Source organism: Nylanderia fulva, unplaced genomic scaffold (assembly GCF_048542155.1).
Source record: "Nylanderia fulva isolate GAGA-0341 unplaced genomic scaffold, ASM4854215v1 Scaffold32, whole genome shotgun sequence".
Classification (NCBI taxonomy): domain Eukaryota; kingdom Metazoa; phylum Arthropoda; class Insecta; order Hymenoptera; family Formicidae; genus Nylanderia; species Nylanderia fulva.
The window spans coordinates 222,096-245,850 of NW_028190390.1; the positions used below are offsets into that span (position 1 = coordinate 222,096).

The 23,755-nt window shown below is 32.2% G+C and overlaps 3 protein-coding genes and 1 long non-coding RNA gene across 8 annotated transcripts in view; 3 read left to right on the plus strand and 1 right to left on the minus strand.

The window, feature by feature from the left end:
* Positions 1 to 4,672, plus strand: part of wdb (serine/threonine-protein phosphatase regulatory subunit widerborst) — a 35,039-nt gene extending 30,367 nt beyond the window's left edge. For all 4 annotated transcript variants that reach the window (XM_029321940.2, XM_085484823.1, XM_029321939.2 and 1 more), the window contains 7 exons: positions 118 to 312; positions 438 to 568; positions 677 to 794; positions 1,001 to 1,276; positions 1,367 to 1,596; positions 1,778 to 1,938; positions 2,430 to 4,672. In XM_029321940.2, coding sequence (XP_029177773.1) covers positions 118 to 312; positions 438 to 568; positions 677 to 794; positions 1,001 to 1,276; positions 1,367 to 1,596; positions 1,778 to 1,934 — 1,107 coding nt within the window. In that variant the 3' untranslated portion in view covers positions 1,935 to 1,938; positions 2,430 to 4,672. The remainder of the gene's footprint in view (positions 1 to 117; positions 313 to 437; positions 569 to 676; positions 795 to 1,000; positions 1,277 to 1,366; positions 1,597 to 1,777; positions 1,939 to 2,429) is intronic.
* A 1,852-nt stretch (positions 4,673 to 6,524) lies between these two features.
* On the minus strand, positions 6,525 to 10,058 carry LOC114945690 (protein salvador homolog 1). Of its 2 annotated transcripts, none has more exons than XM_029321979.2 (7): positions 9,750 to 10,058; positions 8,780 to 8,847; positions 8,036 to 8,163; positions 7,589 to 7,825; positions 7,243 to 7,467; positions 6,863 to 7,168; positions 6,525 to 6,764 (listed from the first exon to the last, which is right to left on the minus strand). In XM_029321979.2, exons 1-7 carry the CDS (start codon positions 9,838 to 9,840, stop codon positions 6,665 to 6,667), a joined length of 1,155 nt encoding a protein of 384 aa, XP_029177812.1. In that variant the 5' UTR covers positions 9,841 to 10,058; the 3' UTR covers positions 6,525 to 6,664. The 2 variants fall into 2 exon arrangements, with proteins under 2 accessions (XP_029177812.1, XP_029177813.1); XM_029321980.2 differs by having other exon boundaries at positions 6,698 to 6,783; positions 9,750 to 10,057.
* LOC114945692 (uncharacterized) lies at positions 6,670 to 8,034 on the plus strand. The gene is made up of 3 exons (XR_003822459.2): positions 6,670 to 6,799; positions 6,898 to 7,139; positions 7,230 to 8,034. It is a non-coding gene; the product is annotated as an uncharacterized LOC114945692 (long non-coding RNA).
* An 880-nt stretch (positions 10,059 to 10,938) lies between the features above and the next one.
* On the plus strand, positions 10,939 to 18,000 carry LOC114945688 (putative maleylacetoacetate isomerase 2). The gene is made up of 5 exons (XM_029321972.2): positions 10,939 to 11,160; positions 12,079 to 12,130; positions 12,412 to 12,560; positions 12,658 to 12,862; positions 13,216 to 18,000. The coding sequence occupies exons 1-5, from the start codon at positions 11,143 to 11,145 to the stop codon at positions 13,443 to 13,445; spliced, it is 654 nt and encodes a 217-aa protein (XP_029177805.1). The 5' UTR covers positions 10,939 to 11,142; the 3' UTR covers positions 13,446 to 18,000.
* Positions 18,001 to 23,755: the final 5,755 nt, after the last annotated feature.

Here is a 23,755-nt window from a genome sequence, read left to right on the forward strand (position 1 = left end):
AGCATATAAATTCTTCTTTTGAATTCAGTAATTCTTAGACTTTTGTATATATGTATATTCTTAGTAATAAGTAAAATTCGTGAAACACTACTTAATATTAATGTAATCATGTTAAAGGTTTCTGCAAATTTATTCCGTACGTTGCCACCAAGTGAAAACCCGGATTTCGACCCAGAAGAGGATGATCCAACCCTGGAGGCGAGTTGGCCCCATCTTCAGTTGGTCTACGAAGTCTTCCTCCGTTTTCTCGAATCTTCAGATTTCCAGCCTGCCATTGGCAAAAAAGTTATCGACCAAAAATTTGTGTTACAGGTAGAGAGCACTCTCGCATTTTATTTTCAAGATATATTTTTGATATATCTAACACGCTTTCTAAAACTTTTTATAAATTAAAAGTATAATAGATTATAAATCAATACATTTCTATATGTTTATAGTTATTGGATTTGTTCGACTCGGAAGACCCGAGGGAAAGGGATTTCCTGAAAACCGTTTTGCATCGTATTTATGGCAAGTTTCTGGGTCTTAGAGCCTTCATACGCAAACAAATAAACAACATTTTTCTGAGGTATTTATTTAAATGCAAAACACCATCCCCTTTTCACCCTCTATATTACACATTCCTTGTTCGAAATATTATATACTTTTGTAATCTTTTATTTTATTATTATTCTAGGTTTGTATATGAGACGGAACATTTCAACGGCGTCGGAGAACTTCTTGAAATTTTGGGTAGCATTATTAATGGATTCGCTCTTCCTTTAAAAGTTGAGCACAAGCAATTTTTGGTTAAGGTACGTTCTGATTATATATATCATATTCTCACTATTAAACTTAATCTATTTTTTAATCCTAAAGTACTATAAAGAATCTCGAGTTTAATTGTTTTTTACAAAAATAAATGATTAATGAAATGTAAATGACAATTATAAAATATCGAATAATTTATTCAAATATCACAAATATAAAAAAATAATCATTTTTGTGTTTATTTCCACAGGTGCTGTTACCACTACATAAAGTGAAATGTTTATCACTATATCACGCGCAGTTAGCTTATTGTGTGGTGCAATTTTTGGAAAAAGACGCGACTTTAACAGAACCAGTTGTACGAGGCCTCCTTAAATTCTGGCCTAAAACGTGCAGCCAGAAGGAGGTGATGTTCCTTGGCGAAATCGAGGAAATACTGGACGTTATAGAACCTAGCCAATTTGTTAAAATACAAGAACCTTTATTCAGGCAAATCGCACGTTGTGTGTCTTCACCACATTTTCAGGTAAAACAATTTAGATGTAACGTTTTCAGCTAAATCTTTAACAAATTCATAAAAGCCGTAATGTGATAAATTGTTTATGCATTGTTACAGGTTGCGGAGAGAGCATTGTACTTTTGGAATAATGAGTACATAATGTCTCTAATTGAAGAAAACAATCATGTAATAATGGGAATTATGTTTCCAGCGTTGTACAGAATTAGTAAAGAGCATTGGAATCAGACGATCGTAGCTCTGGTTTATAACGTTTTAAAAACGTTTATGGAGATGAACAGCAAGCTCTTCGATGAACTTACTGCCAGCTATAAGTCTGAGAGGCAAAAGTAAATCTAAATTTGGAAATTATTTTATAAATTTCTCTCTTTAATTAACTAAATATCTCTTGATAATGCACTGTCAATTTAAATGTCCGTTTAAGTAACTATCTATAAACTCATTTGAACTCATGTGAACAATATAAACTTGTTTGCATTCCACTTTTACATAAATGTCTCTGAATTATAGAGAGAAAAAGAGGGAAAAGGAGAGAGAAGAGTTGTGGAAGAGACTGAACGAATTGGAGCTAGACCGACGTAACAATATCGAACGTAATGCTCTCACAGCTACCTCCAATAATCCAGTTCCTGCCACTAACACACCTACGACGCGAACCCGCCCCTGAGCTGGTAATAATAATAATAATAATAATAATCAGGGTGTATACTCTCGAGAGAAACCTTGAAAATCTGGTATTCTCAGGCATTTTCATTCAAACTTGAAAAATCAGGGAATTTTAAAAAAATTATCCTTTTATTAATTTTATTTTTATTTAGCACTTAAGAAACGAATGTTTAACATATCTTGGTAATATTTAAGTTTTTATTAAAATTTTGTAATTCTTTTGATTGACAATCTATTTTTAATATCAAGATTTTATATAAATTATAAATTTCATAGAATTGTTCAATTTTTTAATAGATAATATTTCAATAAATTAGTACTTGTTTATAATAAATTATTTTTTGTTTTATATTTTTATTTTTATCAAGGAATTCTCAGAGAACTTTTTACAAAATTTAAGTAAACACCCTGATAATGTAACATTATACAAATATAAAAATTTATTCTCAATAATTTTATGATTATTGAATAATATTTTATCTTTTTTTTGTTACAGGTCGAATTACAGTACCACGCTGCCCGATTGTTAGCTCTTAGTTTACGTCGATTGTCCATATACTACACGCAAAAAATTATTGTTGTTAGTGAAACAAAGTGTCTCACGATGGCATCCTTGACATAATGTAATTCATTTTATTAGTTGTGACTGGAATAGCGGAATAATGGAAGCAAGAGAAAAAAATGCAAAAGAAAAAGACAATGCACGCAATTTTATATTTTTTTGACAACAATAATGACAACAATAACAATGTGTAACGATCAGTGAATTCCAAATGATTTTATATATATGTGTATATCGGGTATACATTTTACACTTCCGTTTCTATTCCCATTTTGGAAACGGAAAATGCTTTCGATTGTATGATGTGTGTATTCACAGTGTCAGCACGCAACGATATATTAGTCCCTCCTTGACTAAGATTTTGTTGCGTTCTCTCGAGTAGGACGGGACAATCGTGATGTAAATTTCGAATAATGGACGAAGTTATACACGTCGTTGTGATCCTTATGTTCATTTTACGGAGGACGCGACACTCTGCACCTCCCGACTGACCCTTGCGCTGTTTATTATTGCTCCTGACAGAGCCAGCGGGGGTATTTGAATATATGTATCATATATTCGTATTAACGATAACGATAATTATAACAGGTACGTAATAAATTAGGTAAAAAAAAATGAAAACAAATATAAATATATATACAATATGATATATATTATTAAAGAAAAAAAAGGATATATATAGTTAATATGAGATACAAAACAAGTCACAGACACACACGCGTACACCAAACTGCGATAAATGAGAGAATACACGTGTAAAACATACATAATATAGGCCCATGTGCTACTAACATAGAGACTGCGGCGGGTTGATAGAACAAAAATCTTTTTTTCAAGAGGCGTAAAGCCGCAACGGAAGACGGCTAACGCAAATTAACGAGTGATAAGGTTCAATTGGAAGAAAGATGAAGGATATGAGAGCGAGACAAATATATATGTATATATACATATATACATACATATATATATATATATATGTTGTTTTTTTTTAAATAAAGAGAGAGAGAGAGAGAGAAGAAGGATGGAATAAAATATAGGAGCGAGATATGGGGAAATATGAGAGAAAAATATACAATAAAAAGACGAAGAAAAGAAAACACAGATTTGATTGTACCAAAAAACATCCGTTGCTTATAAATAATAATAATAATAATTACGTGATAGTGATATACAGCGCGCAGATATATAAGGATCCACTTTAGAGCTGTGCTCCTACACTGATAAATGTAGGGGAAAGAAACAAACACACACACACACACACACACACATATACACATTCTACACACACCGCGGGGTCGTTTTTAAAATTTCTTACCATTGCATAATAGTAATTAAATAATATTACGAATAACGATAATGGTAACAATAAAGAATAACTAAATAAAAAAAATAATAAACGACAATGATAAACAAATAATAATAGCCACAAAATAAAATAAAATATGATAGTTGACAAGAGAAAAAAAAAGAGATGAGTGACCGCTTGCTCATATTTTCATGGAGAGGATTCGCACGAATATCGCCATTCTTCATTTTTTCCCCCCGATTCCTTTTCGATGATTTCTCGACATGGTTTTATTATCGTCGAACATTTCTCACGACTTATGCTCGCTTTGCGTTACGCTCCGTTTACCTTCGCTACGCAAAATCTCGTACGAAGACAGAGAGTGACACATATACATATATAAATATAAATATATATATATATATAATTATTGTAAAATAATGTAATGTGACTTTGAAGACATAGATGAGAGTCCGAGAAAAGATTCTTTACGCGTAAATAGATACACATTTATTAAAAATATGTCTAAATTATTTCCACTCTGTTTCTTTTTCTGTACGAATATGCGTCGTGCTTGCTAATATAAGTTTGTAAATGAAAAATCTATATACACGCACTTACACATACACAAACACACAGAGTATCCAAAAATTCATGATTCGAAGTTTTAATGAATTTCAAGTTTTCTTTCTTAATATAGCATTAGTCTCTAACTTACAAACGACAAAGAAAAGGGGTATTTGTAAAGCAAAATACTGCTTCCAAATTATAGAGATTCTGTCATTGGAATTTAATTATTACGAAGCATCCCTATTTCTAATATTGATTATTTTATCGATGAATGATTGCTTTATGTGTGGCATCAAAAACAAGATAAAAATATTTCTTATTACATCTTCTGTAAAAGAAATCATTCTTGCCCCTTTCATTTTATCTTATACTTTGTCTGGAGGAAAATTTTTGTGCAAAAGGACAAAAACACGAGTTTATATTATTTTATCTAGTTTTAATTTAGAAGTTATTGTCAGTTGTATATAAAAAGACGTAGAGTATAAATATAATATATATATATAATATAAAGATATATATATATATATATATATAAAGAAGATTACGAGAACCAATTATTTTTGAAATAGTGACTGAGAAAAGAATGACGTTAGATTCATCTAAAACTTGTCATTTAATTTAAGATGATCAAATATGTTGATCGTAAAATTTATACAGACTCAAAGTTCAATCAATAATTTTGTTCTTTATTTAATCGCGCAGACAATTAAAAATTTTTCCTAATTAAAAATTTGATACATCTTGATCCTCTCTTTTTAATTTTTAGTATTAGATATTTAAATAATTGTTAAAAGATTTCAAAGAAATATTGACGTTTTCGAATGACACTATTTTTCAGGATTGTAAAGAGGAGAGAATTTTTTAGCTACTGCTTTTTTTTTAATATCTCGAATTTCAATATTTAATCGTTCGCGATATCTCGTATTGCGATTATCGCTGCGCATGTGCGAGAATTTCAGCTCGCATAACCTTAAATGAGTGACTGAAATAGTGTTACATCTTTCTTCAAATATAATTGTTTAATACCAGAACAAGTGAGTATATAATATTGGTAACAATTAAAATTAATTTGCTGTAAAATTTCGTCGACAGATAATATTTTGTATATACACTTGTCATAAGTTTATTTATTCGTCTCATCTTAATTAATTATTTAATCTAAAAAAATTTTTCTGATTTATTATAATCTCTTATATTTAATATATAATTAAAAAAATTTATTTTACGGTCACTATAACTTTATTTACGTATCTTATCTTATTAACAAATATTGTTACTAATAATTTAATGCCACTTTTTTGTACAAAATTATTCAACGTTTTATAATGCAAAGATATTTTTTATAGGTTTTATAAATATTTTTTTTTTGTAGGTTGTACGATATTTTCTTTAGACTCAACATACAAATTTAAAAATGATGTGGCGAAGAGCCATACTGCGGTATTTCGGAATAAAAGAAGTAAAAGATAAACACAGAGCCATCCGTATCAAGAAAAACATCTCAATATTTTATGCTTTTGTAGGATGGAATTGTTTTGGTATTATATTCTATATGCTTTTAAAAGAGAGGCTACCAAAAGACAAGGAGCAACAAAGTAAATCTATTTTTTCATTAGTTTTGATTCTGATTTTGTCAGAAAAACTAACAAAGTACTTATAGCATTTTTCACTGGGAGACTAGTGTGCACTGAGTGCACATAAAGGTTCTCGCACACAATTTTATAATGACATAAGTAATTAAAAAAGTAAAATAATTAATAGTAAGAGCTATTATTATCATTATTCTTATTGTTGAACAATAATAATAACAGCTCTTACTATTAATTATTTTACTTTTTTAATTATCTCTGTCATTGTAAAATTGTATGCGAGTATCTTTATGTGCACTCAGTGCGCACTAGTTCTCCCAGTGAAAAATGCTATTATTCTTTTATAGAATTAGCATATAGAGACTTGACTGGTGTATCTGAGAATGTGCACATATACCAATTCTCAGGCCTGAAATTTGTCACAGAATATGACCTTCCAAAGAATACTGAAAATGAAAAAGAAATTACCGATATAGAAAAGGCACCTGTTAAAGTGGACGAGCACTAGAGGTAATAATTTCTTAAAATTACTCTCTTATATAACTTACTTTCTTATATATAATATATAATAAAAATATTCTCAAAAAAGATAAACTCGATAGTTTTATAATATCTACATATATGCGACATGTTCAGTTAATCACTCATCCTAAAGCTTCCGAGGAACCTTTCCATCAGTTGAGAGTAAAATACGATATGTAATATATCTAAGCAACAACTTTCTCTTAGGGAAGAGATCTTCGTGAGGCAATACCGATGTTATTACAACGCAATTCTGGGTAGAATAGGAACAGCCTTTGATCAATTTCGCACAACAATGCTGATCTATAATAACAATGCCGATCTATAATAACAATGTGGTAATGCAATTGTCATAAATCCATGTAGTACTCTCGACTGATTATTTTAGATTTTATTCTTACCTGTATTCTTCATAACGCATCACAATCTCCTCTAGTTCCTGCTTGTACAGTCTAGTGAGCATAGCATTGAAGCAGTCTAGTTCTGGTAAACGAAACAACTCCCAGCGCAGCTTACGATCCAGAGCTGCAGAAGCTCTACTGTACACGTACAGCCAGTGTGGTATCTCCTCGTTCAAATAGGGATTAGCTGGCACGAGCACGCTGTGAGAATGAAAGTGCGTGTGTCGAGGTGGTGACACGACGCGCACCGCTTGTATCTCGTGAGGATAACACGGATGTTCGTACTGCGCTTGACGTGTAATGTGACTGCAAAATTAAAAAAGAATTTATTGTAACAAGCGTTAATAATCGTCTTTCTTCTCTCAAGGTAAATCGCTCACTTGACGTAATAAATTCCATATTCAGGCGACTCTATTCTTTCCCAGCCTGTGGGTAGGCCCTCCTTTTCGAGCGGATGCGACCAATGCGTGGTTTTGGTGTTGTGATCGATGTAATATTTCCGGCCACGAAGTGTGAAGTCAATGGACCATCCTGGTGGTAAGGGCAGTTCTTCCTGCTGCTGCTCGCTTCGAGAACTCGATCTCTCTGAATGGCATCTGCTGTAACTTGAATCCAGAAATCGAGGTTCATTAAAATAGGGATACTTTCGGATATAAATTGACATCTCAAATGATGGATGAATTGATACACTTTACGACATTAATATAATATTTAAAAGAATCTTACCCAGCATTTTGATGATACATAGAGTGATTGTAATCTTCGTAACCGGTTGAATCGATGTCGAAAGGCATATAAGGCATTTGTGGTGTCTGAACTCTGTCCAATTGATATTCAGATCCAGCGTACTGATTCATATAAGTGTGGGACATTGCAGGCGACAATTCAGGATGGTACATAGGTGTCGCAGTTCTCGAAAACATGCTGTCATTTATTCCCGTATTAACAGAAAGACTGGCAAATCTACAGTGAGGATAAGGATGAAAACATCGAGGGAAAAAATATGTTAAAATGTTCAAACCGATAAAATATTTGTTTCATTTTTTAATATTGGTTTTATTTTATAAAATATTTTTACTCAAATCGTAATAGTATATATAGTGCATACTTGTATGAAAGAATTGTTTCACAAAATAGAATTAAACATAATAAATAATCTAAATAATTATTAACCTTTGCACTAAATCTGGAACAGAACTGTTAGGCGTATATTTTCCCTCGTGGCTACCTAAACCAACAGCACTGGTTGTGGTTTTTATATTGCCAAACTTCTGCACCATACTAGGTTGTTGAGGAATGGACTATGATACCAGAGAAGCATCGATAAAAATCAATATCTTCAGACATCTTCATGTATAGGGTATATATATATTTCTGTATTGTAACCATTTTGGGACTGCTGATTGTGAATGGGAGATATTAGGCAAGATTCTTATTTATCGGAAAGAATCCTATTCTAGGAAATGCTTGAATATATTCTAGAGCTCGAAGGAAAGGTCTACTGTCGGAAAGAATTAATAATTGCTTTCACATAATTGTAAAAGGTGCAAATTTATCAAATATTCTTTTAGATAAATTTCTTACAACTTTATTTAGCATTTATATACATTCAGTAATAAAATACAAGACAATATTAATCTTGGTATCAAATTGCATAATAGAGTATAAAAATTAAATTAAAAAAAATATATATATACATAATCCTAGTAAAAAAGATACCAAAAAATTGAAGTTTTATTTTATATCAAGATGTATAAATTGATAAAAGCAAAACTGAAAAAATGATTTAAAAAGTTTACTGAACTGATTTCTCAGATATTCTCTTTATTTTTTATTACACGTTACAAGTATCATATTTATATGATACTTTGTTCTTATATTTATATAAATATATAACTAAAGTATTGTATAATTTACCATATTCGGCATTGTTGAGTGATTACGTCTTGTCCTTCTGTTTGGCTCTGTCGTCCATACATTGATAACTAGATGCAAATAATAAAAACTGTGTTATATAATTGATATCTTTATTATTAAGAAAAAGATATATTAGGGAATAAAATAAATGTGACAAAGACTAAACAAAGTTGCATCAATATTACTCCAATTTTTCAAAGAAAAAAGGATTTTATTAATTCATTAATAAAAAATTGAATAGCCCATATAATTTGCTGTTAGTATTAAATGTAAATAAAGAAAGCTAACTATATAACTATGTCGCTACCCAAATTTGACAAAATCTATTGCACTGAATATATTGCCAATATTTTGCTGAGTATTTAAACAAAATTCTGTTGAGATTTGTAATATAAATTGAGTGGCAAGTTTATTTATGTATGAATAGATAAAACATAAAAAGATAAAGGTATCTTAGTTTTTCCACATATAAAATTAGAACAGGATTAATTACAACAAAGTTTGTTCAACGTAAAGAAGATAAGGACAATACATCTTGTGAAAAAAATTAATCTAAATTTAAAAACGCCCTTTCACATGCAAAGATCTAATAATAACAAGACTATTAATACATCTGAGTATCGATTCTGTAACTTTTTCTAAAGTAAAAACGTGAAAAGTGAAAAATATCCGCACATCGATTTCATTTTAAAATCAATGCGTGATTGACGGAAATTTTTCAATTTTCACGTTTTTACTTGAAAAAAGTTACAGAATCGATATCCTGCATCCTTTGTCAAGCTTTGTCTCGCAAAAAGTAAACACACGCGTCGAATATCGCAATTCATAAAATTTATGAAAACATTTATAATTCTCTTTTTCCAGTTTGAACAGAATGATACAAGAGAAAAAAAAAAGAAACTTCAATGAAATGACAAATGTTTCGGGGGAGGAAGGAAAAGGGAATAAAGAAAAATATTAGATGACATACTTGGCATTTCAGGAGGCGTTTCCTTCTTCACGTATTTCCCGACCACTCCCTCTTTGATCGTTCGCAAATCTTTGTTTTTGCGGGACAGCATGTCGAACGTCAATTTTCGATCAAAACTGTTAAACACGCGAGATCAGACGCAGAAACGTCGCAGGACGAAAAATCTAACCTCACCCGAGCGCGTCGCAAGGCATCTCTATAAAAAAAAAACACCTGTCCAAAAAAAAGAAAAAAAAGGAGCATTAGAGAGAAACCTGAGAGCGGCCACCGCAATTCGGTAGACGCGTGTACTAATGCGCCCCTTGAGAAAGTAGACGTGAACTACGTCGTGACGCTTGGTAAATGGTTCGATTCCGTGATATGGTTCATGTTTTAACATTTAGTCTTTTGTTAATAACAAAATTTTTGAAAGAAATGCAAGCAGCACCGCTATAAAGTTAGCAGAGGAATTTTTTAATATACATATTTTAATATTTATAATATTTTTAATATGTCATATATATATATATTTATATATATGACATATTAAAAATATTATTAATATTAAAATATGTATATATATGACATATTAAAAATATTATTAATATTAAAATATGTATATTAAAAAATTCTTCTGTTATAGCGGTGCTGCTTGCATATCTTTCAAAATTTTGTTATTAACAAAAGACTAAATGTTAAAATAGTTTTCCTAATAAACTTCCTCAAACGATTCCCAAATTATATACTATAAAATAATTAAACAATATATTATTAAAAATAAATTCCCAATTATAATTTACATATATATATATATATATATGTCAATTATAATTGAGAATTTATTTTTAATAATATACTGTTATATATATATATATATATATATATATATATGACATATTAAAATATTATAATAAATATTAAAGTATGTATATTAAAAAATTCCTCTGCTAACTTTATAGCGGTGCCGCTTGCATTTCTTCGCGCTTTGACATTTGACCGGAAATATAAGGCTACATGGCGCGAAACTCTGCGTCCGGTTTTGCCCGCGATTATCGATTATCGAAAGATAATATCCTATATACGAATGAAATTTTCGTACCGCGACGTGGCAGCGTCACTAACAAGTAAGTGAATTTCTCGCTCGATGCACCATCTGCAATTCGCGCGACTCTGCTCGTCGAGAAGCCGGGCGGCGATTGGCCGACCGGGAACGAAGCGGTGCAACGGGGAGGAACGGCTGGCGGTCGAATAAAAGGGGGTAGGAGGTGCGATTTCGCGCGTTCACACCGCGACTCCGAATTATATTTCCCCGAGACGGATTCGCGACGGCGGCCCGCGCAAATCGAGACTCCTCGAGATCGGCTGACAGAGTCGGAGAGTGACAGGTGTGCGCCATCCTCGAGAGGCCGACGAGATGTCCGTGATGGGAAAGGTGAGTGAACGACCGCTGTTTAACCTTCTTCGCGTACGTCGAATTAACCGGGTGGACAAGCTCGTTCTCGAAAATTGATGGGCTTTTCGCGTCGCGAGGACGCGGAAAACTCAGCTCCGCAAATCTATATTGATCTTGAGAGTATTCAACAGCGAAGCCGCATCCCGAAACGTTCTCGGTGACAAATGTAACCTTGTAATGTCGGGTGTAATGCGTTTGTGTGAGTGAAGATTGCGCGCGCATTAATTCACTCGAGATTCTCCAGCCGGCGAGCAAATGACAGCTTGCGAAATGTCAATGCAGTTTGACACTTCGAGAACGATATGAGGCATTGACACTGTTTTATACAGCACATTTATTTCTGAAAGAAAAAATAAAAGCTTCTCGGAAAAAGAGAATGTTAATTTTTCTAACATTTATTTATATTTTTTGCATCTATGTTATTTACATATATTACAAATTATTCTGCGAGTTAATATTTCTTGCCAGAATTTTGCTTCCCTGCGAAATTGTCAAGATTTGATTGAGCATTTTATATAGCTTATGCTCTTAAAAATATTTAAACATTTAAAATAAAATATAAAAATATATACATTTTTTTCATATATAATGAATTTTGTGTGATTTTACAGAAAACTTTAAAAAATATGCATTTTTTTGGGCATCTTGATTTTAGAAACTTTTATGTTAAAACTTTGCTTTCATAAGCTCGAAAGTAACATTCTATTTCAAAAACTGCTGGAATGAACGTTCTTAATAAATGCACGTTTTAACACTCCAAACTCGTTTTTCATCTGGTTGTCACAAATTTTACCCTAACACGCGAATCTGGTTTTACAACCGACCTCGAGCACGAAACATCGTCGAGATCGGATGAACTTTCTCATGTATTCACATCTTTTTCATTTCTTCCAACAGCCCGTACTTTACTCCTATTGGCGGAGTTCATGTTCTTGGAGGGTAAGAATTGGTGAGTACGAGTCTCTTTGATATGATAAGTTTTATGCTGCATACATACATTTATGTAAATGTACACTAGATATATTCATTTATAATATCAACTATATTATGATTTATTAGAAAATATACATATAAGATTTAAAAGTTGCATTTTGAATTGCACTCTTAAAGTCTCTATGTAACAAACTTGTCTCAAATAATGTAATTAAAAGTCACTCATTTTTGCGCTGTCAGACAGCTTTTCTCTTACAAGATGATATGTTTGTAATAAAATGGTTTATCTATCAATAGCATTGAATCTAAAGGAGATACCATATGACATAAAGCCTGTGAGCCTGGTAAAGAGTGGCGGAGAACAACATTCCAATGAATTTCGCGAGATTAATCCAATGGAGCAGGTGCCTTCGCTCCATATTGACAATCACACACTAATAGAGTCTGTAAGTAATATTTGGTTACATATTACATAACGATTGTTCTTCTAAAATTTATATGGAACTTATTTATGTATAATAATGAGTAATCTCTTCATTATAGCTAAATATTCTGCAATACTTGGAAGAGACTAGGCCAAATCGTCCACTGATGCCAGCGGATCCTGTCAAAAGAGCTAGAGTAAGAGAGATTTGTGAGGTAATTGCCAGTGGTATACAACCATTGCAAAATCTTGTTGTTCTTATCTACGTTGGAGAGGAACGGAAGAAAGAATGGGCGCAGCATTGGATCACTAGAGGATTTACAGGTATTTAAACATAATTAAACAAGTATAAAAAACAGATTAATTCTCCATAAGTCATAGTCAGAATTTGCAATAAATCATCAGCTTCCCTGTTTTCTATAAAGATTCGCATCTCAGAATAGTTAATTTTTATCTTTATATACTCGTAATAAGACTGAAGACCACGAATTTGCAATTATAATCAATGCATATCACATATAAGATTGTTGGAAAAAATATTAGATATCATCATCTCTGAATATATATTTAAAATGGGAGATTTATTGCATCAAATAGCGACAACTTGTTTGCCTGTATATAATTAAGCAGACACACCTTATATATGCTGTTTACTATATGATAATGCTGTTTTTCAGCTGTGGAAAAGTTGTTATCGTCGAGTGCGGGCAAATACTGCGTTGGTGACGAGATTACGTTAGCGGACTGTTGCCTAGTGCCACAGATATTCAACGCGCGAAGGTTTCACGTCGATCTCAGACCATTCCCCACGATTCTCAGGGTGGATCGCCATTTGGAACATCATCCGGCCTTTACTGCAGCTCACCCCAATAACCAGCCCGACTGTCCGCCTGAGGCGACCAAGTAGCAAGCGAGGCAGACCACCCTTTTCCTCTTCTAATTCTTTAGGAGGGAAAGAGGTGGTCCGATATTATGTGGTCTCATAGTGACAAAAGGTGACACGAGATTTATTCGTGCGTTTTTTTTTTGCATATTTTAATTGCGTCAATTATTTCGATTATCAAATTTCTATATCATAAATTAAATTTTAATCTAGAAAAAGAGGATAGTAAATAAAAAAAATATATATATATATATATAACAATTTGTCATGAAAATTAATTGCGCGTATCTTTGATCGTGCGAGCGAATTTTATCATTATGAGAAGATTAACTATCAGTCAATAAATTAAAAATTATATTTCGATAACACGGTATTTTTATATACCACGTACATTAAAAATATTGTCCGATAATGATAGCACCTTTTATCACTTATGAACTGCATATTAGTACCGAAATGGTTAGCAACAACAAAAGCGAGTAGTGGTTTTAATTTCATATCATTTTTAGAACATATAGACTCGCGCCATTTCTGTACTGCAAGAAAAAGGAAAGAAATATTGGCCTATTTTTTAAGTTTTGTTACGTTTTTATACAATTTTACACGATCAATCGAAATTTATTTTTATGCGTTGTATATTATTATTGACCTATCCAGAATAGGTTCTGTTTTAAAATCAAAAGTTTACTTTTTATAAACTTATTATAATTTTTTTATTTTTAATTTTTGCTTGCGTAGCGTAAGAGACAAAGTGGATGCTAATTTTAGCAAAATACCCTGAAATCTTCGCTGGTATGTAGAGTAATGACTCTCGTATTTACGCGATATACGAAGTACACAAGAATAAATTTATAATGCGAAATGATCAAATATTCGAAGGGAAACGTGTAATAAGGGAATGCGCTCTGCTCAATATCTCCCAGAATACCGACGAAAAAAGTACAAATCACATAATTTTCTTTAATATCCCAGAACATCGTAGAATACATTAAATTTGTTCGTTTTTATTTCTACTTACATTGAAATATCCAATAATTCCAATATTTGATCGACTTATACTTTGTCTCGTTCCAAGATAATTTAATATGCAATAGCCTAATAAGATTTATATTAAAGCGATAGCCTTTTCTATCTTTATTTTTTTAGAAAAGTAATTAAAGTTTTCGAAGCAATTTTCGCATTAAATGCGAATAAAGCAATTTTTATATTTTTTTTTTTATGACGAAATGACGGTATATTTTTTTACTTTGCGAAATAATTTTTATATTTAAACAATTTCTTCATCAGAAATGTACCAAACGTCTCAACACGTGTATTTTTTAAGATTCATAAAAAAATGAACTTCCTACGTAACTGTAGTTAGATAATCTGTGATTTTTGGAATTACGTTTGCAGAACCGAAGTGACGTTGATGCGAAGATTAGAATGTGCCATTGAAATGCCGTAGTACAATATCGCGAACGATTTCAAACGCAAACGATGAGAGGAAAACGTGTGTCGACAGAATCAAAGTGTATATTTATGCTCTTACAAATAGTTTTCCCGGGGTTCAGAGCATGTAAACAGAGAGATATCGATATTTTTCACGAATGTTTTTTATAGGATCGCTCTCATTGTGAAGCTGCGTTATACATAGCCCTCGTGTGCCCTTCGAGAAATTTTATAAAAAAAAAACAAACGTATCGTTCGCACGTCAAAAGAAAAAGTCAAGTCCTGTGGATATATCGAACAGGACCGATCTCTGAAGGCCGATAATCAAATTACACCTGGCATTCTTCCTTATTGCCGCGTTATCCTTCTTCTTCTCTTCTGATTTTACAAACGTCGCGACTACATTTGCACTTGGAATTTCATAAAATCGTATATCGCGCACGTTGTAACTGCCTTTTTGAGACTTTGACGAGTACTTCTTCCAGCTGTAGCCTCCAGCCTTCACAATTATTTTTTTATAGCAGATATAGTATCTTATAACAAAGCTATAATTCTCTTTACATTTTCCGCTAGGGAAGATTAAGAATTAAATATACAGGGTGTCTCTCAGTTAAACCATCAAGTTTTACCAGTATATTCTATAGATAGAAAAAATATATCAACATTGTGTCTGGAAACTATAATCACATTACTTGAAAAGAAATTCATTCGCTCAATTTTTTAATACAAGTTTAATATTAAGAGATCAAAATTAACATCTTGTGAAGTCTTACATGTCTGTCTTTTTTAGTTCAATAAGTGGCAAACTAGTTAATCTTCTTGATAACTTAACTCTTGTATAATATTTGATGTAATCATAGACGTAGGAAATATAGACTGCGCATATCTAATGTTTTGTCAGAAATTTTAGTCAAAATTAGAAAAAGAAAGCAATATCTATAATCCTCCTCTGCTCTTGCATTTGTCAGAGCAAACCATACTTCCCAAAACTTTGTCTCTTTTTCTAATTTTAGCGTAGCGCTTGTTCAATATGCAAAGTCTACATTTCCTACATCTATCTGGATATAACATTGTCCAATATTGTTTAATATTCAGCGTAACATTGGTTCAGTACGCAAAGTCTATATTTCCTACATCTCTGTACATAACATTGTTATCTTTGATATCTTTGTTGACTTTTTGGACCTATATTTTTCTCGCCTATATATTTCTCCATATGTAAGTTCGAGATTAATTTATATATGGAACTTAGTGATCTCAAACCAAGAGATACAGTTCCGAAGATTTAATTTTTCGCGCTTTGGCTCTGTTGGCCGATTTAAAATATCATATTTTATATTATTATTAATATTGAGAGCCGATAAAAATATTTTTTATCTGATAACATTGTTATGTTCCCACGAAATTGTTGTCTAATTTCTATTGATAAAATGCACTGGCAAAATTTAACTCTTGGACACCTTGCATGATGATAATTGCAGTGAGACGTCGTCCTATGTCGCGCAGTACTTTAGGACGAGTAAGAACATACGCGTGTCCATAAACACGCTCCACATAGAACGTATATTAATCGACCGAGTGATTAGATAATAATGTATATAATCTTTGTACGCGAGCCACACACATTCCCCTTCCACAGACTTGCTCTACAAATATCCGCAGTACACCGAGGCGAAACAAGCGTACTCGAAATCGATTGAGACCTCCATGAGTGTTTGCTTACGTTTTGATAACAACGCCTGTATTTGCATATTATGTGATGATTCGAGAGTTATGTGCGATTGAGTTAAGAGGATCTCGTCGTAATGAACGATGACGTTAATTACGGGGGCAACGGATGAAATCTTACATCTGAATGTGATCCTGTTTATCGAACTTTCGACCCCCGAAGCACTTTTGTACCCGAGTCACGAACTCGTAAAAGCGGACAAGTTAATCATTTTGTCGAAAACGAGCTGTGTTATTTGTAATTATCGCGGTAACTCATATATATATATATATATATATATATATATATATATATATAATACGATATTATAAATATATTATTATATAAATATATCTTGGTAATTAGTTTCGAAAAAGATTGCAATTTCGTAAGGTAAAATCGACTTTTATGATTAAACGAGGAATACCCTTTTGTCATCTTTATTATATTTAATAGCTCTGGAATTCAGAAAAAGATAGAGAATTTGTAGTTGATTTACTTAGAATATTATAATGTTCAGTCCTGCCTTCCTTATTTCTGAAATATCTCAACTGCTTCCTGAAGAGTAAATTTACAGACATTTCACTTGTATATTTATCTTTCAAAAATATCGAAAGAGAAAAGGGATTTCAGTGATTTGATCTTTATTTTGTATCTCTTTTGCTACAGATAAATTCTGTCAACTTTTTTATCCGACATGTCATCCGTAAATAAAATATAAAAGCGACATTCTGCTCACACATTTTGCAAGAGAGTAACGGAATCTTAATTGTATTAATTTTTATAATCGTTTTAATTGCGCTCTTCTTTTTTCTCACTCGTCGTCCAGGCATTTTTGATTATATAGCGTTTTATAATTCCGCAATTGAAGAATGCGAGCTCGACTTTTGTAACGCTCTTACGAAACTGCACGTCGCTTTGTAACCCGACCGAGAATAATATGGCAATAATAAAACGCACCGTGTAATTTTCTCCCGTCATACAATGGTTCTAAATCTATTCTTAGTAGAACGTAATTTTTTACGCGGAAGGATGATGTGTGCGAGGTCATTTAATTAGGATGAGCAAATGAGAGCGTGTACAATAAATAATTAATTGTAGCGACTGACAGCGTCGATCTTTTCGACACTTACTTGAGGAAAAGTACGAGTAGATATTTTGTAAGCGAGAAAAAAAAACGTAATGATGTATGTTCGCACACTGCTTATATAGCGAATAAAAAAAATAAACGATTCTGTGTCAATAGTGTATGTATAATTACATTCGTGGTAGAGTCGCGAGACGAAAAGATCAAAAAACAAAGTAAGTGCATTTCGTAATTGTACCGTCATTTATAGCCGAATAAAAAGCTACGTTTGTCTGTAGTGGCATATTTTTTACTACGAGCGAGCTTTGATGTAAACGAAAGATCTACAAAATATATATAAACGCTAATGATTACCTCTCGACGTTTCTTCTGTTTGTCGCGAACATTTTTGCGAGCACATTTTTCACAATCCTAAATTATTCTTTATTATACAACGTAGAACAATTATTTAAATGTCCCCAGATAGCAAGCTGACGTCATCGACGTCAAAATGACGTCATTTTGACGTTTAATATGACGTCAGCTTGCTACCTGGGTCTTTTTTTCGCTCAAGACTCGAATATAATTTTTTTATTATGATTAAAATTTTATTGATAAAAAATATCTGACAAAAATGTAAAAAGGCTTTATTAAATATTGTGGGCATTTTTTATAAACTCTCATAAGAGAGGTAGAGAAACTTTGTTTGACAAAGAGATTATCTGATCTCCGTGTTTTGTTTGTCGACCTCGTATCAGGTATTATTTATTTTCGAGAGCGTTCTGAACGATCCTTTTGTCTATCGGAGAAACCAAAAACACATCTCTGTTCGATAAACGAAGGTAACGCTGATTGGTCCGATATTTCGGGTGGGAAGGTTTTTAACGCCGGGTATATATATATGCCGACTTTTGGGAATCGCGAGGTTCTCTCCAGCTTAAACATCTTGAGTCAGATCTTCTCTTAAACATCCGAAAAGATACTTCTTCTCTTTAATTCGGAACGGACGGCGAAATTGGAACACCCAGCTCGGAAGGATTGAAATCGTTCACGGCACGACTTGAAGACGTATAAGTTTCGCAATAATAGTGTACATATACATGCTTAACGTTGGAATAAATATTCAGACTTGATCTATCCTGACTATACAATACAATCTCCCGATCGAGAAGATTATCCTTTCTAAAAAGAAAAGAATCCATCTCTCGCCTACAATATGTAAAATAAAAAATAGAGAAGTAAACGAGTTTGAGCACAGAAAATGAAAAAGAAACGTCATTTTGACGTTTAATGACGTCATTCATACACCTTGATGTAGGCTCCAGTACCTGGATGGACATTCCTTTATCTTGAAGGAATATTCTGAATGGGAAGTACCCGAAATGCAGGGTTGGATAAATAATGATTTTTTAAAACTAAGAGTTAGTTGCCTATAAAATTAATTTAGCCAAGTTGAAAGTTGCATGAACAAAAAATTAACTCGGTTAAAGTTAAGATTAAATGAACTGAAGTTAAATCAAAAGTTAATCTTCAAAAACATTGTTTATATTAAATTAGAATTTTGTTTGTTAATTCCTTTAAAATTTATGATCACAAATAACAAAGAAATTTTGATTTTTATATAGAAATATATTTTTTTGGTAATTACAATTGATGACAAATGAGCATAAAAATTAATAATACTTTAATTTAAAAATAATATGTTTATAACTTATAAAAAAATAATAATATTCAGAGATAACAAAAATTTATCTAAGTTGATAAGTTTAGGATTAAAAATAACTAGTTGAAGTTAAAAATTAATACATTTTAAATGAACTAAGTTAAAAGTTATAAACTTTTTGACTTTTAACTAATTAACTAGTTATTACCCAATCCTGTCAAAATGTAATTAGCGCTAAATAGATATTTATCTGACTTACCAATAAAATCTGCATCGAACACTGATTTTTTCTCGTTTTCTTAAAAAAAGATTATTTTCTTCAAATGAAATCGCATACGAAGCGGACGTATATAATTCACGATATATTTTGCCATATAATATACGAAGAGCGTGCAAGAGCTCGAAATAAACTGTCGGGACTGATTATGATTATCTGTACAAAAATAGTTTTTTATTTGTTACTTCTTTAGAGTTTACATTACATATCTTTCTCTTTTATCAAAAGCTCGATAATAAGATCGTTCGAAATAAACCGTATATCACTCGATCGTCGGTGCTCTGCCCGTTGATATATATCATCTTCTCCTTTCTCTTTCTTATTTACAAACTTCTTATTTAAAAATTCTTATTTACTTCTTTAGAGTTTACATTACATATCTTTCTCTTTTATCAAAAGCTCGATAATAAGATCGTTCGAAATAAACCGTATATCACTCGATCGTCGGTGCTCTGCCCGTTGATATATATCACCTTCTCCTTTCTCTTTCTTATTTACAAACAATTCGTCGTATAAAAAAAAATACAATCCTTCATTTTCTTTACTGACTAGTTGAAGAGACTCTTTGCGTCTCTCGTACGCTCGAAATTGTACACTTAATGGAATGTAAAACGAGAAAAAAAAGGAAAAAAGATTCGTATGTGTATCCATAATTAATTACGATGTGCTTAATAAGATACACACACACACATATATATATATATATATATATATGTTTATATTTATATATATATGTTTATATTTATATATATATTTATATATATAAATTATATATATATATATATATATAGTTTATATATATTTAATAATTATATATATATATATATATATATATATATAAGAAGATACAAATATGTATATATATTCGAATATTTTAATATAAAAATCGTGAAACAATGGCGCCTGTGTATATACCTTACATCACAAACTTTATTGACATTTGTTGATTTCGACCTATGTCCCGAACCTTGGAATCGGCCGTATTTAAACGCATTATAAATCGCGTCTCACTCGAATATTATTGCCACGAATACTGTATACATCTCGAAAACGCTGCTTTGTTATACAACCTCCAAAACGGTACAGTTGCGATTATATCGCGTTACGTAATATTTTTCTCACCGCGAGAGACACAAGAATTATTTTTAAAAAATCTGCACTTTATTAAGAAGATGAAAAACACATTATTCTTAATTATGTAATTAATATAAATACTACGCGCGCGATTTTCTCGTCTGTACCGTTTTGGGATGTTTTCTTCTTTTTTTTATTTATTTTTTGTCGAAATTTGGAAGGCTGTCTTTCACAGGTAATTCATCATAAACCTTCCAAATGTCCACAAAATTACAATCGTCGCTTTCGTGATTTCGATCGAGAACAGAAGGGACAGAGCGTGTTTTTTACCGACAAATATTTCACCGGGAGATTAATTTTGGTTCTCTTTTTCTTTTTGGTGAATGAAGAGAGAGACGATGATTAAAAACGCGTATGATATGATCATACTGCGACACTGAATGGACAAATGGATGGATGTATGGACGGTGGCCAGGTCATGAAATGAAGAACAACAGAATGCATTTAATGAGCGATTGTTTATTATGCTCTTATTATGGTCACTTGTCATACAGGTAACGATGCTTCTCAATGAGTGAAAATAGTTAATATATTATGTTTGTTTTGTTTGCTTCTTTTTACTTTTATATAATTATTCAACATTGAATGGAGATAAATTGAGAGATGATGAAAGAATAACAATTTATGGATGCAAATAAATGTGGTTAGAGTGTAAAGTAATAATATTATATAAAGATTAGCCCTTTTTTCGGAAAGAATGCTCGTGTGTGAACTAAATTATATATATATATATATATATATATATATATATATATATATATATATATAACTTCATTCGCGATAACAATAATATAGTGGTGCCCACGTTAAAAAGAGAGGTCACGTCGGGATCCAAGAGCAATTAATTTATTCATTAATTAAACTTCGTCGTCGAGAGCGCGAAAGTGCAAAAGGAAAATTATATATCGTCGCTTTTTTCCTCGCGGTCGATAATAATCAATAAATAGAGAATTTCTCTGTGTAAACCTTTACGAGAGTCTTTACTGGAATTTCCCCTCTTAGTCGACTTCATTTGACAAAATTGCGTTTCCGGTTCGCCGTGTCTTTTTTTTTCTTTTTCACCGTCGCGTAATATAGTCCCTTACACACGTAGCTCTTTGCCGTTTTTTTTTTAAATTATTATATCTCTCCGAGATATAGATTTCGCGCGATCATCCACGGTTTCGTCGATCATTGGAGCATTATTATCCAAAAATTGCGAAAAGAAGAAATTTGATTATCTCGCAATTCACTTTCTCGCATAGAAATTAAATATATCATCCTTTTAATCAACAGCGTCTCTTAACATCATAATTTTTCAATTATAATAATGTTTTATGTAAGATATATTATGTACATCTTGTCTTTTGCCAATTTTCCGTCAGATGTCCCAGATAGCAAGCGCACGTCAAGTTGACGTCAAATGACGTTCGATGACGTCAGTTCGCTATTTGGGATGATATAATGATACAAAACCAAGATCGACGATACCGCGGATAATTTTCCTATTATCTGAATGATAATATTACAATCCTTTCGCTTGTGTATTCGCTTTGTTTCCTCGAATCCTTATTTGCCTAAATATCCGATATTTCCGACGAGTTACGACTACTTTTTTTTACCACTAACTTAGCGTAAATATCGACGATAATCTTATAGCTCTCTCCCTCTGTCTAAGGAGTCGATTATATCGCAATACCCTTTTTTTCCTGTATTTTTTTTCACTCTCCCTCTCTCTTCGCGGAGGCGAGACGCCTCGGAATATTAAAAAATACGCAATTTTGCCCATTACTCGTAATGCACTGTCATTCTCGTGTTGTGTTCGAGATATAAGGAAAAGAAACCGAACCGTGTGTACATACACAATTACAGCATAAAATGTATAACGATGTAATGCGGATTCTCTCTTTTTTTTCCTTTCGTCTAATCATGTGTGTGATATAATAATTCGCTCGAAACTCGGTAAAACGCATATGATGATGAGAAAAAAACGCACTGTGTCGCATATATGTGTGTGTGTGTCTGATGTGTGTCCTTAAATTATTTTATAGCCGAAGGAATGTAAGGTACAATACTCTTGATCGTGTGATTTCATCATCAGTGCGAGACGAAGAAAATCTCTATGGTACCTTTTCGCAGCCAGCTGCTCTCTCTCTTTCTTTTTCTCTCGCTCTCATATATATCTCGATTATATATATATGTATGTATATATATATATATATTATATCATATATGGAAGATAACTATTCTCTCTCTCTTTCTTTCTGTCGGTCTAATAATTCGCCAAGTACGTCCTAAGACGTATGAAAAAGACTTATCATCGCGAAAGTGAAGCGCAAACACGCGTTCTCTCTCTGTTGCATTTTGTCTGCAGGATCTATTCATGTGTAGGCATGCAATTTTGACGTCGTACAATGTGTGTATGTGTGTATTGTATGTATGTATGTATGCGAATGATTGTGTGGGATGAGAAAACACGCGCACCCACGTGCATTTTGCGACTTATATAGCAATATACTACTTATACTCAACAAGGTACTCGATAGTTTCCTTTCTCTCTTCCTTCCTCTCCCTGTCTCGCTACTTTATATTGTATTATTTTTTTAATATTCTCCTTTTTTTTAAATCCCCGAGCTGCTATGTACTACTTCTACTTCTCAACAACAACGATCATCTCTCTCACGTCTCCTGTATGTGTGTGTAATTTTTTTTTTCATATTTCTTCTCTCTTTCTTATACGTTATACGCTCTTACCCAAAATAATATACCATATTAACAGCCTAACTCTATTATAATATTCTCACTTCCGATAAAATAACATTACATACAATTTTTGTACAACCCTCTTAATGTATTTTGTAACGAATGTGTTTCATGTGTGTTCTAGCTGTTCAGACACACGTAACGTCGCCTCGTTATGTGCGTTTCGATACATTATTTTTATTTTTTAGTTGATTTGATCCTTCTCTATCTCTCTCTGTCTTTCTTCCTCTCGATTAGATGGCCTTTTCGCGCTATTTTATGAGAATGATGCTGAGAAACTACATTAAACGAAGATCTTGATATGGGAAATATA

Excerpts from the sequence above, each read along its gene's own strand:
- LOC114945690 (XM_029321979.2), bottom strand. The coding sequence starts at position 9,840 with ATGCTGTCCCGCAAAAACAAAGATTTGCGAACGATCAAAGAGGGAGTG. Across the intron at positions 7,468-7,588 it reads ATGTATCATCAAAATGCTGG|TTACAGCAGATGCCATTCAG; the intron begins GTAAGATTCTTT and ends TCTGGATTCAAG. Across the intron at positions 7,169-7,242 it reads TATGGAATTTATTACGTCAA|TCACATTACACGTCAAGCGC; the intron begins GTGAGCGATTTA and ends TTAATTTTGCAG.
- LOC114945688 (XM_029321972.2), top strand. Across the intron at positions 12,561-12,657 it reads ATCACACACTAATAGAGTCT|CTAAATATTCTGCAATACTT; the intron begins GTAAGTAATATT and ends TCTTCATTATAG. Across the intron at positions 12,863-13,215 it reads GATCACTAGAGGATTTACAG|CTGTGGAAAAGTTGTTATCG; the intron begins GTATTTAAACAT and ends GCTGTTTTTCAG.